The following is a 15,822-nucleotide window of genomic DNA, read 5'->3' as shown; positions in this document are numbered from 1 at the left end:
GAAGGGTAGGGGGCCAAGAAGAGGGGCCCCGTGCTCAAGATACCATGTTCCTTTCCACCTCTGCAATTCTTCACTGCCCACCTGAAGTCTCTTGGGCTTCATAGAGCCCACTTGAGAAACCCTGCTTTTGGTGATCTCTAATGTTCATTAAGATCCCTTTGAATTCAGACTTTCCAAAATTCTATCCCTCCTGAATTTTTCTCCCCTTGAGCTCTTTTTTAAAAAATTGAGATGTCATTGGCATGCCATAAAATTCACCCTTTTAAAGTATACAATTCAGTAGTTTTTAGTATGTTCACAAAGCTGTGCAACCATCACCACAATCAATTGCAAGACTCTTCCATCACCCTAAAAAGAAACCTGACCTATGAATAATAATTCCCCAACCCTCCCTCCCCAGCCCTGGGCAACCGCCACCCTACTTGGTCTCTAAGGACTTGCCTATTCTGAGCATTTCATATAAATGGACTCTCATGTGGCCTTTTGTGACTGGTTTCTTTCATATGACATCATGTTTTCAAGATTCATGCTGTCACATGTATCAGCACTTTCTTCCTTTTTATACTGAATAGTATTTCATTATATGGCTTTACCACATCTTATTTATCAGTCCATCAGTTGATAGACATTTGAGTTGTTTCCACTTTGTAGCTACTCCAAGTAACACTGCCGTGAACATTCATGTTCATGTGGACCTATGTTTTCATGTGGACCTATGTATTCATGTGAGCCTGTGTTTTCATGTGGACCTATGTTTTCAACTCTCTTGGATATATACCTAGGATTGAACCTGCTGGGTCAAATGGTCACTCTATGTTTAACTTTTTGAGGATCTACCAAACTGTTTTCCAAAGTAGCTGTACTATTTTACATACCCATCAGGAATGTATGAGAAATCCCATTTCTCTACAACTTAGCCAATACTTCTTATTATCTGTTTTCTTATAGCCACCCTCGTGTGTGTGTACAATAGTATCTCACAGTGGTTTTCATTTGCAGTGATGTTGGCCATCTTTTTATGTGTCTGTTGGCCATTTATAAATCTTCTTTGAAGAAATGTCTATTTAAATCCTTTGCCCATTTAAAAAATTAAATTGTCTTTTTATTATTTAGCTGAAAGAGTTCTTTATATATTCTGGATACTAAACCATTATCCTATATATGATTTGCAACTATTTTCTCCCATTCTGCCAGTTGTCTTTTTCACTTTCTTGGTAGTATCCCTTAAAACACCAATCATTTTTTTTAGTTTGTTGGAGTCCAGTCTATCTCTTTCCCCTTGGAGTTTCCCGAGATGTCCTTTTCAACTGAGTTTAACAAGGCTGACAGCATTCTAGGATGAGGAAGGATTGTGTTGCACTAGGACTGGCCTCCTTTCCCCTCAGCAGGTCTTACAGTCCCTCTTCAGATTGACTCAATTGTGGCCATATTTAAAGAACTCCCACATACCTAGTCAGATGCTAAGCAATCTTTCCAAACAAGCCAAGTCATTCTGATCTTAACTCCTTAAGGAGAAAAAAATACTTTCCCACATTTTTGCATTTCAGGCGACCTATGGACCTTGTTAAGCCAGACAGTAGCCCCTAGTTGGAGATATATGATGAAAAATAGCAAGTTGATTTTGTCACAAGGGGATCCTGCTCTTATCTTTACCACTAATCACTTCAATGCTGTAGTAGAATGACCTTGGCTTAAACTTGGGGTCATGGTTTTCTAGAACAGGTTGTCTAGTGGCTTAAGAAGTACATATTATGGAGCCTATACCTTAGCTGCCAAACTCTGTGACCTTGAGCAAGTCCCTTACTCTTACAACTTTATTTGTCATCATTTGTCACATGAGAGATATAGTATGTGACACACAACCTTTGAGAGATATGGAGCTTGTTGAAACTAAGGATAAACCTCCCTCACTTCTGGATGTCAGATTAGAATGTTGTCTTGGATATGCCCAAACAGTAACATTTTTGAGGCTAAGTAGAAATGCCTACTTCTTTCTGGGCATTGTTCTATTGGATAAAGTAGAAAACACTTCTATCTATTGGATAAAGTAGAAAAAAAAGCAGAATAATTCAATATTCTGCTTTTTTTTTTAATTAAAACAACCAAGGCTGGTAAACATTTCTCATTTTTCCTGAGCCCTCATACCCCTCTTCCCAGACCAAATGAGCTTTATTAAAGGCTCATCCAATACTGTATTCTAGTCTGTGGCTCTTATCCTAAGCCTTCCAGTTTCTCAAGCCATGCTAGGGAGACCCGCTGTGCCATTTCTCCTTAGCGTAATTGAACCAGAAACACCTGTGTGACCAGCTCATGGAAATTGAGGCCTCTGCTGACCTTAGACTACCAAATGACTGAGAAAAGTCAGAGTCAGAATGAAGCCAGACACCATTTTCTGTAAATACGTACTTCCTTTGAGGGACCTTGCTAGCTGTGACCTTGAATAGAACTTCAATGGGAAGTCTCGGGCAAATGGTCTCTTCTTAATTTTTCATACTTTGCAGAATGGGGATATTCATCTCCAAAATCAACTGAATTGTAAAAATGAGATTGGCCAAGGATGACTGGAAATTGAGAGAATAGGTAGCAGTTCAATGCTTTTGTGTAGTTTTCACTTTGTGAGTATGGATATTAAGCTCACATGTAGATCTAGTTATAGTACCTGCTTCCACCTGCATTCCAACTCTCTCAGTGTTTTAGACTAGTGACTGGCCAGGTGATACAATATTCTCCCATCTTAAGATCACTTCCTGAATTTCATCACCAGGGTAAAGTCTCATCTAAAGGCAGCTGTTGAAACATTTGTTAACCATACTTTTCCATCTTAAATATTTATTTTTTCATTAAAATTTGCAAAGCACCAATAGAGAGGAAATTGTGTATTAGTTTTTCGCTTGGTCTAGTGTGTTTTCATCTCATTTCCAAGGTCAGATGGTCTTAACAGAAAGACAACATACACACAATCTGTTCCATGACAAGGCAAAATGTGCAGTGCAGAAAGTCAAGTGGAATGATTTTTACAAAGTGATTGTGAATTTGCCGCAGTTCAGCTCATCAGAAGCAGAAGTGAACTCCCCAGACTTTCCATACCACTGAAGATTAGCAGTTCCCTTGCTATTATCATGATCTAGTGCCCCAGAATATAATTGATGTGTATTATTATTATTATTATTATTATTATTATTACCACTACTACGGCTAAGGTCAGGCCAATCCAGTGACACCCAGAGAGGGAACTGGAAAATGCAAAAATAGGAAGGATCACTCTTTGTACTCATATTGAGATGCAGATGGAATTGGATAGTCCAGATGGACTGCAAGAGACTTGTGACAAGATCATCTTATTGGGGGAATGGTACCTAAAAGATGCCCCGGTAGTGTTTTATACCCCTTCATAGAGCTTCACGTGTGCATGGAACAAATAATCTCCCCAGAAAGAGCATAATGAAGGTCGAGTACTCACTATTGCCCCAGAAAAGCCAGTTAATCAAATGAGTCTCGGGAGACTCTGGTAAAAGAAATTTGTGCATTTTGTACTTCCTCACATAGGAATGGGGACTGCTTTGATGTATACTACTTTAATGCATGCTAAACAGAGTGGATGTTACCCTGCTGAATGATCTTTCCCAAAGTAGGTTTTATTTAATTCAGATTATAATTTACATACAACAGAATATATGTAGATTTTACATGAGTGTAGAGAAATGTAAACACACATGTAACCACTATGCTAACCAATTAATGATAATAGTAGTAATACTGCTATATAGTGCTTCTCAGTTTCTAAACCATATTTCCATGCATCGTTTCACTACTGTGTTGTTAGGTGAATATGATTCCTGTATTCACAGGGGTCATTCTTAGCCCCACTGAGGAGATGAGGAAATAGACCAGCAGAGATTGACATGTTCAAATTTCCTCTGGAAGCAAGAGGCAGAATAATCATATCAAAACAACCTTTTCATGACAGAAAAAAAGAAATGTGAACAGGAGTGGAGAGAATCATATTTGTTTAGAGTGAAGAGACAGTGGGACTCTGTGGGGAGGTCAGGGCCAAGTTTGGCATGGAAAAATTGAAGGCGGGAAGAGGTTCCCATCGACCCACTACATCTCCATATCCTTCAGTTTGGACTCCTTCCAGAATGAAAAGGTTTGAGGTTCCCCCCACTTGTGAAGAGAAAGCTTATTTGATTTTCAAGAAAGAATAACATTACTAACAGCTCAGACCAAGAGCCTGTGTCTTTCTTGGTGTGTGGAAAACAACCGCTCTTGGCTCTGCTTGCCATTTCACCCAAGTTTTTTCAAGAGAATGTTTCTATTCTCAGTGATGTTCTTTGCTTGGTTAGATGCCCCTCGTTTAATATTTCAGATTGTATTATTTTGCCTACAACTTGCTTTTCTGAGTTAGTTGAATCTCATAATTAATTTAATACATGTGAATCATTTATAGTAATCCAAAGAAAATCAAGCAGAGCGAGGCAGTCACATGAGGAGGAAAGTAAGCATGTGATACTGGATCTTATCTCAAGACCTAAAAATGAATTTGGAGCCCTGTCAATATTCCTGAATTCTTTTGCTCTGACATCTTTCTTTGTGTTTCTAGTACAGAATTCGGCAGATAGTTTTTGCATTTAGCTTCAGGTTTATGCCACTTACTAGTAAATCCCTTCGTGAAGCTAGCAGTAGAGCCAACGTGGGTTCTGATTCATCAGGACTACACAACATGGACCATTTGGTTCATTGTTTTTCCTCTAATCAACTGGAAGGGAACTAAAATGGGAAGATGGAGCATTAAGACCGTATCTCCTTACCCTTAGCTTCTGCTTTATGAACTTGAACAAATAATATTTGAATTGCAGTTACAGTTGACAAGATGTTTTCACATCTGATCCTCACTTGATCCTCATAATGGATCTGTGAGTCTGAGAACAGGACCACCAGAAAATGGTTTTTAAATAAAAATAATAATAAGTAATAAGGTAATAATAATAATAGAAGAACAGAGCTGCTAAATATCTTTAAACAGGGTTTGCTTCGTTCTCTTTCCAAAAGCAGTATTTGTACTGGCTTCCCTTTCTACCCCACCCATTGGTCCTAAGTGCTTAGTAGTAGTATCTGTTTTTTGACAGATGAGGAAACTGAACTATATTTTCTTAGGCGACCTGACTTTCCAACTTTGCACTGGGATTTTATCCGGGTCTTACAATTACAAACCACATTCCCCTGTGACTTTTACTGAATTAACTTAATTCACATCCCTTCACTCACTTTCATTAATTCTGATTGCCCGTTATCAGAATATCAACCCACATTCCCATGGCTTATTATTTCTGTATGTTTTCATAGCTTTTTGAATGGTTTGTTTAATTTTCATTTTCTCGTGTGTCTTTTTGTCCTAATTTTTATTTGCACTGTTCCTTTTTTTTCTATTCCTAATTAATCATCCTTCTGAAAGTTTGCTAAAGAGTGGGTAAGTGCATTTTCCTTTCCAAATAGCAGTGTTTTGCATTGTTATTTTTTATTAAGGAATAATTCAAATGGATACTAAAATGATCTAATAAATGTCAAGGAACTGGCATACAGTATTTTCTGTTGAAACCGCTTTTCCTCTTTTCCTGGCATTTACAGCAGATTTTTGTTTGTGTGGGGGTTTGTTTTCGCATTACTATTTAAATTTAATCGACAGAAGCCTTTAGAGAAATTGAAAAACTTAACAGGAGTCTTAGTGGAGGCTCTAAACCTGGGTCTGCTTTTCCATGAATAGAGAAAATGAGTGGCTTCCACAGAGGTTCAGAAAATGACACTTTGCCTCGGCACTCAGTCAACATCTAGAGATAGAACTAGCAGGCTCTGGGGGCATGAACCCGAAGTATCAGAAGGTTTCAGAACAGTTTTTGCAAAATCAGTCACAATGTCTTGGTCAAATTCTGAGCCACAACCCCCAGCAGTTTTCCAAAGAGAAGTTTTCATCCCCTGTATTAAATTATTGTGACATCTTGTTTTGTGAGTTCCAGACCCACACACCGCTAGGCCATGAAGCCATCCATGCATGCTATTTGTAATCGTGTGTATGTATCTACACATATCAAAGCCATCAAAAGCCTTGGGTGAGGAGCCATGTGCCTGGTAACTTTTTTAAGAGCTTCAGATCTCTCTTCATCAAAGACCTGGAGTCAGAATCTTACAGCTGCTTCTGGGAGTATGGAAATAGACTGGGTCTGCAGGCCAGGCTTTATTTATAAATTGTGTTGTCTAAAAATTACTGACGGATGCAGTGCCATCACCTCCACAACATGCTAATATTTGTCTTTCTGTGTTCTTTAGCATCAATACCATTCAAAAATAGATGAACTAATTGAAGAAACTGTTAAAGAAATGATAACACTCTTGGTTGCAAAGGTAACCTTCAGCTTCAGGTGAAATGTTTCATTGTGAACATCGCTTTGTTATATCTGCATTTCCATTAAAATGTAACACGTTAAAAAGTTGAGCTGGATACTTGTATCTCTCAGGAAACAAGATCGTACGTCACCCAGGCTCAGAATGATTTTTTCTGATGATTGGGAGCCGTGTGAAGATAAATCGATGAAGTGGCATGTGTTAACTTAATAAGAAATTGTCCCCAGACGTTGCACTAGGTTATGTGGAAAATGTTTGTTTTGTTTTTCAGCCCTGACAAAGTTAGATTTTAGAAACAGAAAGTTAAACGGTAATAAGGAATTCTGCCATCCTGAAAACCCCCTCTCCCCTCGTTTCGCATGCAGCGAGAGTCATAATAAAACATAAAAGTCAGATAAAGCTATTTCAGTCACCCTCATGAATTATAGAATTTTAACTAAGTAATGCTGAATGGGAAGACATTTATATTTGCCAGTGCTAAACTTCTGTTTCCCCCAAATTACTGATAAAATACAAATAAAAATAGATTGGATTAAATGTAGTGCTAATATGTAACGTAAAAACTGCTTTGCGCAGTTTTGGATTTTGAAAAGTACATTTAATATTATCGCATGCTGTATGCAACTCAATAATATTTTGTCACTTTATACTTCTGTAACACTCTATATTTGCAATCACATAATAATGAAGAGAAAGCCGGATAAGTCAAATATTTCTGTGTGAAAGCATCTATTCCTTTCCCCAAAAGCGGGAATCAAATAATAGAAGGCAAAACCGAGCGAGGTCATTGCTAGTCTCTGTGTGATTGGGGAATGTTGCTCCTTAGTGTGAACAATTAGAGTTTGAAATAATAATTCTTCTCTTTTTGCTGTTTTACTAGTTCGTTACTATCTTGGAAGGAGTACTGGCAAAATTATCCAGATATGACGAAGGGACTTTGTTTTCTTCTTTTTTGTCATTTACCGTAAGTAAAGAGCTTCTTTCTTCCTGGTTTTTGTTTTAGTTTTGGTTTGGGTTTGGGTTTAAGGGCGAGGTGCCAATGTGTCACTTTGGTTTGGGTTATAAGTATGTTAATTAAGGTCAACTGCCAATGTATAGTAACATTAAAAGAATAAGCAGGACATTTCACAACAGCAGGTAATCCAAAATCATTTCTATTTCACTTGTGAATATACAGTATGTATGTATATACATGTATGTACACACACACACACATATGTCTCTATATGTATATATCCAAAAGAGAGTTGCTGGCCTGAGCCCACGTTAGCTATCTCAGACAAATCACTTCCTGTTTCTGGGCTACCACTTCCCCATCTGTAAATGAAGAAAATTAATTTCAAAGGTTGCAAATAGAGACCTTCAGGTCAGACAGAGCTTTTAAATATGTTTTATTTGGTCCTCACTGTGTCGGATACACTTTTCTTAACTGAATTAGTTGCCTACATTTAAAAATCCAGAGAATCCACAGGGATGTCCATATTCCAGGCTTTCTTCATAAAGGGCACAGTTAGCAGCTCTGGGCCTGCATACATGGATAGCAACCATCTGCTGGAGCCAAGTCACGGTGGTCCCCATTGACCAGACATGTGTTTGCCAGTTTCCTGTAGTGTCCTCCTGGCTATTTTGTTCATTCATATTACCTGCCTGGGCTTGAGAGCACTGGAGTTCACAACCTCTGGAGCAGATGACTGAGTCTGTACAAATTGTGAGGGGCTCTAATTCTGTGCCAGAATTAGAAGCAAGTTTGGTTGTGGGCAGAAGCCAGCCTAAATCTCTGTAGGTAAATGACCAAAGGAGATAGTCACTGGAAATGGGCTGCTTTGGGGGCCTGGTTCTCCCACCCTTCTTGTGCTCAGTGCCTGTGACAGCTGCATCTTGTCCTGCCATTTCTGATAGCAGGGTTTTTGCTGGCTCTGAGACTAGCTGTTTTCCTCTGGCAATGCCATAGGAAAGGCAGTCAGCTTAAGTCCTATTATCTCTGGATCTTTAAAACAGCCTTAATGTAGGAAGAATCTCCTAGAAAGGCACTGAATGCCGAGACGAGGCCCAGCACAGGCTAGGCGGTAGCACATCATCATCTTTGGAATCTAGCAGACCAGGTTCAAATCCCATCGCCAATATTCACCAGCTGTGTCATCGTCAGTAGCTGTCTCAGTCTCTCTGAGCCTCAGCTTTGCTTTGGTTTTGGTTTTGGCTTTGGGGAGGGGTGCTGTTGTGTAATTTTGGTTTGGGTTTGTGCATACTCGTGTTAATTGTGGTAAACTACCATGATGTATGGGAGTGAGGAATGGATAATATCTTCTATGATGAGTTGTTGTGAAGATAATAATGTAAGTGAAAGAGTGTAGCATAGTCCTCGCACAAAGTAGACCTCAATAAATGGTGGTTATCATTAATGAAAGATAACCAACATGATTATTATATAGCGCAAACACACATGCACACAAGTTCTCCCAAGATATGCCTTCCATTGGTATTTCCCATGCGTTAGATTTTCTGGGAATTAAGGGAAATGTAGACAAAAAACATTTAAAACAATTTTAGACAGCATCCATGTATCCACGTACCCAGCTTATTTTAATATGCAGCTCTAAACTTCCAGATATAAGGAATGAACTCAGCCCCAGAAGTGTGACGGCCCTAGTCCCTGGAATTTAGTGGTAAATGTGGGGTGGACAATGGTGACAATAAGAAATTTGTCCCGTAGCTCTCTGTAGAACCACCCATAATGTGTCCCAGCTGAAAGGGTATCTATCCAGCCACTCCTTTGACAGACAAAGAAACCAAGGCCCAGAGAGGGGAAGTCATGTGTCCAAGGTCACACAGCAATATAGGAAGCCAGGTCTCCTGCCAACTTCCTCCACCATTGAACAGCTTCCTGGAGAGAGTGGGATTCAGCCGGCAGTTGCCTAGCACTGGAAGGCAGATGGGCAGATGAGTGGGGAAGATCCATAAAGAAGGATTCAGGGCACATGAGTGGGAAATATTAGATAATCTTTCATTCCTCAGTGAAGTCATGGAAATGGTGAAAAGAGGCAGAATTAACTGCAGCATTTCTGGAAAACATTCCCCTGACACCCACAAAAGATATCACTTTCTTCGAGTCTTCATTTTGAGGAAGTGTTTTCACTGCACTGGACTTGAACAAGTGCAAACCAGGAAAGCCCCTCTGCTTTTTTATAGAGCAGAATTCAGTCCACCCGGGGCCCCACCCTCATGACTGACTTCCCAGTAGAACTAGTGGAAGGGGGTCCCATAGCAGCTGTACGAGGACACCGTACCAGGGGGATTCTCACAGGAGGGGGAGAAACAAAGACCTAGCATAGCCTAGGCAGGAGTTTTCAAGCTGAAATTCTCATGCTCTCATCTCTTTTCTGAGACATTTTGCAGCCTCACAGCATGCCTAGTGAAGTCCCGTAACTGCAGAACACTTCAGTGCCTGTTGCTGGGCCTGTAACTTCCCTTCCTTAGTGACACTTCTCCCACACACTTGGCCATCCCACGGCCAAAAGCACCCACTTATCATTTGCAGCCTCTGTTCTCGTCTCCTGCTGGTATTCCAGCGTTGGAGAACGCGAGCTGTGCTTAGAGGTGGCAGGAATATCTATCTCCGCACGTGGATTCTGAGCTCCTGCCCAAATTTCAGTGGGCCTTTGAAGACTTCCTGCAGCCCAGTTGTAGTAATTACACCAGAGTGGAGTGGAGGCGAGGGCAGAGGGTTGAGCTGGGGCAGCGGGCATTGTGGAAAGAGCCTGGAAATCAATGACGAGAGAGCCAGCTGTGAGTCCCGGGACCCTGGACAAAGGCAGAGAGATGGTGCCGACACCCTGGCAGGATTTCCTTAACTCTGCTCCCGTTTCTGATTCAATTCTTCAAGTATTACTGTGCACTTACCACGTCCCCACCTCAGCAGGGCTGCCAAGTATGAGCCATGTGCTGTGCCCCCCAGAAAGCTGACAAGTATCGACAAATATACCACCCTTTCCCCCCTCTTTCTCCCGCTGAGCGCCTCCTTTCCTGGGTGGGCTTGATTTCATGGTCCAAGCCAGACATTTTGGAAAACGTCTGCAGTGGCACGGAGCAGGCAGGAATATTTATTTCTCGTCTCCATCTGCATTGCTTCCTCTCTTGGAGAGGAGCTGGGGGGAGGAGGGAGGAGGAGATGTGGCTTCTTCGTGCCAGCCCGAGAGGCGTCCAGGCGCACCCCTCCTCTCCTCCCTCCCCAGCCTCAGCAGCAGGAGCAGCCTGGGATTTCTGGAGGCAGGCGCCTTTCGAACTTTGGAAAGATCAGCCCAGTTGGAAGTCGCGATTAGCAACTATCCGCCCATTTCCCCTGACTGCAAGATGTGCTTTTGTGTGGGTTGCCTGCTTGGAAGGGTCCTTGTCTGGTGGGGAGCCTCACACTGTTCTTTTAGGAGGCCAGGAAGGGGGACAAGCAGGTACCTAGGTCTCTCTCCGAACAAATTAAAATCCTTTCCTTGGTCCTATCCAGGTGTTAACAAATATGCTAGTTCTGGAATCCACTCATTCTTTCATTCACTCGTTCATTCATTCACCCAACATGTATTTACCAGGCACCTATGTGCCATGCATTGTGCTAGTTGCTGGGAACACAACAATGAGCAAGGAAGACATGTTCTCTGTTCTTTCGGAGCTTACAGTTAGGAAAAGAGACAATAAAAAAGGAAAGAAAATTAAAGTGGGGGGGGAGTGCTATACAGGCCACAAACTGGAAAGAAAGGGAGAGAAAGAGAAAGGAGATGGGGGGTAGTGTTGCTTCAGCGAGGATGGTCACGGAAGGCCTCTGAGGAGGAGGGACATGGGCTGAAACTAAGCAGGGGGTGGGGGGTCAGCCATGGCTGGAAAAGAGGGGAGAATCTTCTAGACGGAACAGCAATTGCAATGACCAGGAGGCAGGAAAGTAGGAGGCATTTTGCAGGATAATTTGGAAGGAACATGGACAGGATTTAGAGACTGAGCACATGCTGGGGGTGGAGACTCGATTGAAGGGGGCACCGTGGAAGGCCCCTGCTCGGGGAGGTCTCGAAGAGCTCCTCTGCACCGAATGAGTCCTGACAGCCAGCAGTGTACAGCAGAAAGACAGCGGGGGTGGGGGGGGGGGTAGGGGAAGACCTGGGTTGGGGTCCCAGCCCTGCCCCTCACCTGGGAGCTCTGTGACCTGGAACACAGGACCACACTTGGCTTTTCATTCCCTTTGGCGTAATACGATGATGGTTTTATTAGATGAATTCAGAAGTCTAAAATAGTGACAGGAGCAACCGCTTCTGTTCTTTAAGCACTTGCTAAGTGCCTGGCACAGGGCTAAGTGCTTTAAATACATTTTTCTCCTTGCATCCTCTGAACACTGCCATTCCAGCAATGCTCTTGTGCAGAAGATCAGATTGAGGATCAGAGAGGTTAAGCCCTCCAGCTTGACCAGCGTACTTCTCTCTCCCATAAACTCTGGAGCCTCCAAGGAAGAGTGACGATGTTGAAGGGGCCCACACCCACTCCCCTGGCAGACAGAATGATTACCTCAAATCCTCTGAAGGCCCCTAGAATTCACTCAAGATTCCTCCATCAAGCCAGTCCATTTGAGATGGTCACGATGGAAATGGAAGCCACTCAGGACAGGCAGGATAAAGCCCCATTCAGAGCTGTCAGGGGGCTAAACCCCACCCTATGTCCAATTTCCTAGGTCTCAAATCACCCGCATTCACCCCCTTTCTTTCCATTTGCTAGCATTTTAATTGTTTTGCCACTTAGAAATGAAACAAAGTAGACATGCTTCTTCCTGCTAGAATCTAAGACCAGGGCTGGTGTTAAGTGCAGATCAACCAGCAGCATAGACTGCTTTTATGCAGAGCTCTTGTTGTCATGCCAAAGAACAAGACTGTCACTTTGGTCAAAAGCCAGAACTGGATCAAAGGAATTCACTTCTGTCCCCAGAACATTGTGGTCAGGAAGCAGTTCAAATTTTAGAGTGGGGTGAGTGTTCATAATTGTTTGTGTTATCTCTGGTGATGTCTCATTTTTGCTTTGGCTTCAGGGAATGCCCAGCATGGGAAAGATGGCTTTTTATAGTGTGGGCTGGTGATGGTGGAATAGATGGAGAGGTCTTGCTCTACCCTCAGAGGGTAACATCAGCAGATTATCAGATGCTGAATACATGTGATTCAAGTCAGTTGGCTTCCTTCAGAGTGGAGGTGCCTGCCTTGGACAGAAGCACCCATCATGGTGGTAATAGCTGACCTTTCCTGAACATTTACTATGCGTCAGGCACTGTGTGCTAAGTGATTCACATGCGTTTCTTCATTGATCCTCCCAATCACCCTATGCAGTAGATACGATTATTATTCCCATTTTACAGATGAGAGAAGTTATTTGTACAATGTCATACAAGTACTAAGACTCCATCTTAGATTTATTCCTTTATTATCTCCAGAATGTTATTCTCCATAGAAGCAGAGAAACTCATAAATGAAGTCAATTAGCAACTCTTCCAGGAACTATCCACTTACTGATACCACTTCTAAGGGGAAGTCCTCTATTTTTTTCACATCTTACCGCAGTAACATTTTATAAGTAATTTACCCACCAACTGTTTTGCAATAAAACCAAAGGAATAGACATTCACAATCCCTCACTTCTTCTGTGCTTTCCACATAATCTTCAGTTTCATATTATGCCTTCATTGAACATGTTTGTTGAGTGTTTACTTGATGCTAGGCACTGGGGACATAGCAATGAGTAAGAGGGATCATGCTTCTTAGTATGTATTCTCATGAGGGCGATATATTCTCAACAAGTAGTTTACACATGTTGCAGTTTTTCCGAGAGAGGGAGAAGTAGCTGATGCAATGGGACAGTAGCCTGAAGGTCCCCAACCTCATCTGGGAGGCCATGAAGGAAATGACATGTGAGCTGAGATCTAGTGGATCTTGCAAAGAAGAGAAGAAAGAGTACAGGGTACAAAGACACAGAGGAGAAAGGGAAGGTCCAGGGCATTCTGGGAACTGGAAGTCCACTGTGACTCGGGGAGAGGCCAGACTAAAAGGAGGGAAAGGACAGCTAGTCTGTTAAGGAGGGAACAGCCTGATAATGAAAGAACTTGCCCATGGTGATGGGCTCAAAGGGCTTACAAGGGACATTATCCAAAACTGATTCAGCTGGAGAAGCTAAGAGAGGTCACCGAGAGACTGGCTACTGTTATCAGAAATGTGGGATTTGTAGTCTGATTTTGAAGCTTTGAGCCACCATTGGAAGGCAAGGCTTATTTTGTCTAATGTAGTTCGTTCACACTGGCCAAAAAATAAAAACAAAATAAAACCACTGTGCTCTGAAATGTTCAAGAATTGTAAAGCACTGATCTGCCATGCCTTCGACCGACCTCTTTCATCAGCCCTTCCCCAATGGTTCAGAACTTGACATCCACTTTGGGGTTTTATGACAGATAATTTTATCACCTAGTAGGACATCATCCTCATTTCCAGTTCATGCCATGAAAACACAGTTGACAATTAACATACCTGCTGTCCAAAGCAGCCCTGCAGACGCTCTTCAGAAGAAAAAAAGAAGCATCCAGAGTTAACCCTTTCCCTTAATGTTCTTTAGTAAACAGACGAACATAAGACAGACACAGTATTTTCTCCAGACTGTGAGATGCTGAGCAGCTGGGTCCCAGAAATGTCAGCTATGAAAGAAATACCTGATGAATACAGATGAGGCTTCCAAAACGAAGTAATTGTTCTGAAATTAAAAGTTAGAAATGCTGCCCTGACCTCTGAACCACATGTAGTAGGAAGCTTATCGCCAGAAAGTTGGAGGGAGAGCTATGATTGTGAAGCCTGGACTGACAGAAATGTGGGCGAGTTAGTGAACATTTGTGAGCCTCAGTCTCTTCATCTGTTGAGTGGGGGTGCCAGTGCCTATTTCAGAGAGCTGACGAGACGATTACAACTACAGGGCACAGTGACCCGGCAGGACACCTGGCACTCTGTGGATGCCCAGTAAATAGCCCTTAGCCTTACCTTCAACTTCAACCTGTAAGAAGGTTTAAATGATCCTAGCACTTTTAACTATTCTCTTACCTGGTCGGTCTTTAGTATAGTAATCATTTCTCCTAAACAACCCAAATCACTGTTCATCACAGGATCAACCAAAACTCTCTACAGCTCCATTTCAGCACATCCTTGTACTCAAAATTCTGATTCATCAGAAATGTTTACAACTAAGTTTAATGTATTTTAGTATTTAGTGTTTTATTTTGTTTTATTTTATTTTATTTTATTCTTATTTCTTTTAAGTAGGATCCACACCCAGTGTGGAGCCCAACATGGGTCTTGAACTCACAACCCTGAGATCAAGACCCAAGCTGAGATCAAGAGTCAGACGCTTAACCAACTGAGCCACCCAGGTGCCCCTTTAGTGTTTTAATTCTTCCAAAATTTTTCATTCATACAGTTTCTAGAATACCTATTAACCAAAATATTCAGTTAATCAGAATTGAATAACCCATTCTCCATGTTTATTTTAGGTTGAGTCAGGTTTATTTCAACATACACCTAGGTTACTTGTTTGTCCGGTTCTGCCCCTTACTAGAGTATAGTCCTGGATGGGTTAATTAAGCTCTGAGCTTAGTTTACTGACCTATATAATGGGCCTAATAATAAGACCTCTATTACGTGATGTTGTTAGAATTATATGAGGAAATGTTATGTACCTGGAATGAGGTAAGCATTTGATACTTGCTATTGTTATTATTATGGTTCTTACTGTGGTTACATCACTGAGTCCTGAGTAGTAGGACCAATTACTTGATCTGTCACCATGTTTTCCATGACTGCTATATGTAAATTACTAGGCTAGGAGTTGTAAAAATAGAAAGACTTTTTTTTTTTTTAAAAGATCTTAGCTCTTGTTGTCTGGAAGTTACTATCGAGAGTGCATACAACCGAAGGAACATTTGAGGTTTTCTGGTCCAGTGTTTCCAGTGATGCCCTGTGTCCGCTCAGTTCTTCCCTGTTGGTGAGCACCACTTCTCTACGTCTCTTCCGATCTCTGCATTTCATGACGTCCCCCTGGCAGCTCCAAATGGACTGTGGTCAGATTGCTCCACAGAACTGGCATGTGCTGCCAAACACGGTGGCTCCTCCCTCCCTCTTCTTCCTCTTCCTCCTTCCTTTCTACATATCCCTGAGTGTTTTCCAAGCACCGGAGATGCACCACATGGTACCTGAGATGATGTTAGATGCCACAGAAATGCTGCATTAAATAACACCAATTCCACTGTGAAAGAATGATCCCCTTTTAATTTCATTTTCATCTTTATCTTTATATCAAGGGGAAAGTATCCAGTGAGTGCTTATGCGTCTCTCACACTTCTCTAAAATTTCAAATCTTCATGTGTAACAAAGAGAAAAA

General features: G+C 41.8%; 1 protein-coding gene across 1 annotated transcript in view; it reads left to right on the top strand.

Moving 5' to 3' along the window:
* Window positions 1–15,822, top strand: part of CADPS (calcium dependent secretion activator) — a 476,365-nt gene that overhangs the window by 401,253 nt on the left and 59,290 nt on the right. Inside the window, exons 28-29 of the mRNA XM_035728423.1 lie at window positions 6,322–6,396; window positions 7,277–7,360. Coding sequence (XP_035584316.1) covers window positions 6,322–6,396; window positions 7,277–7,360 — 159 coding nt within the window. The remainder of the gene's footprint in view (window positions 1–6,321; window positions 6,397–7,276; window positions 7,361–15,822) is intronic.

Source organism: Zalophus californianus, chromosome 1, assembly GCF_009762305.2.
Source record: "Zalophus californianus isolate mZalCal1 chromosome 1, mZalCal1.pri.v2, whole genome shotgun sequence".
Lineage (NCBI taxonomy): Eukaryota > Metazoa > Chordata > Mammalia > Carnivora > Otariidae > Zalophus > Zalophus californianus.
The sequence above is the reverse complement of the archived record's forward strand: the minus strand, read 5'-3'. Positions and strand labels throughout refer to the sequence as shown.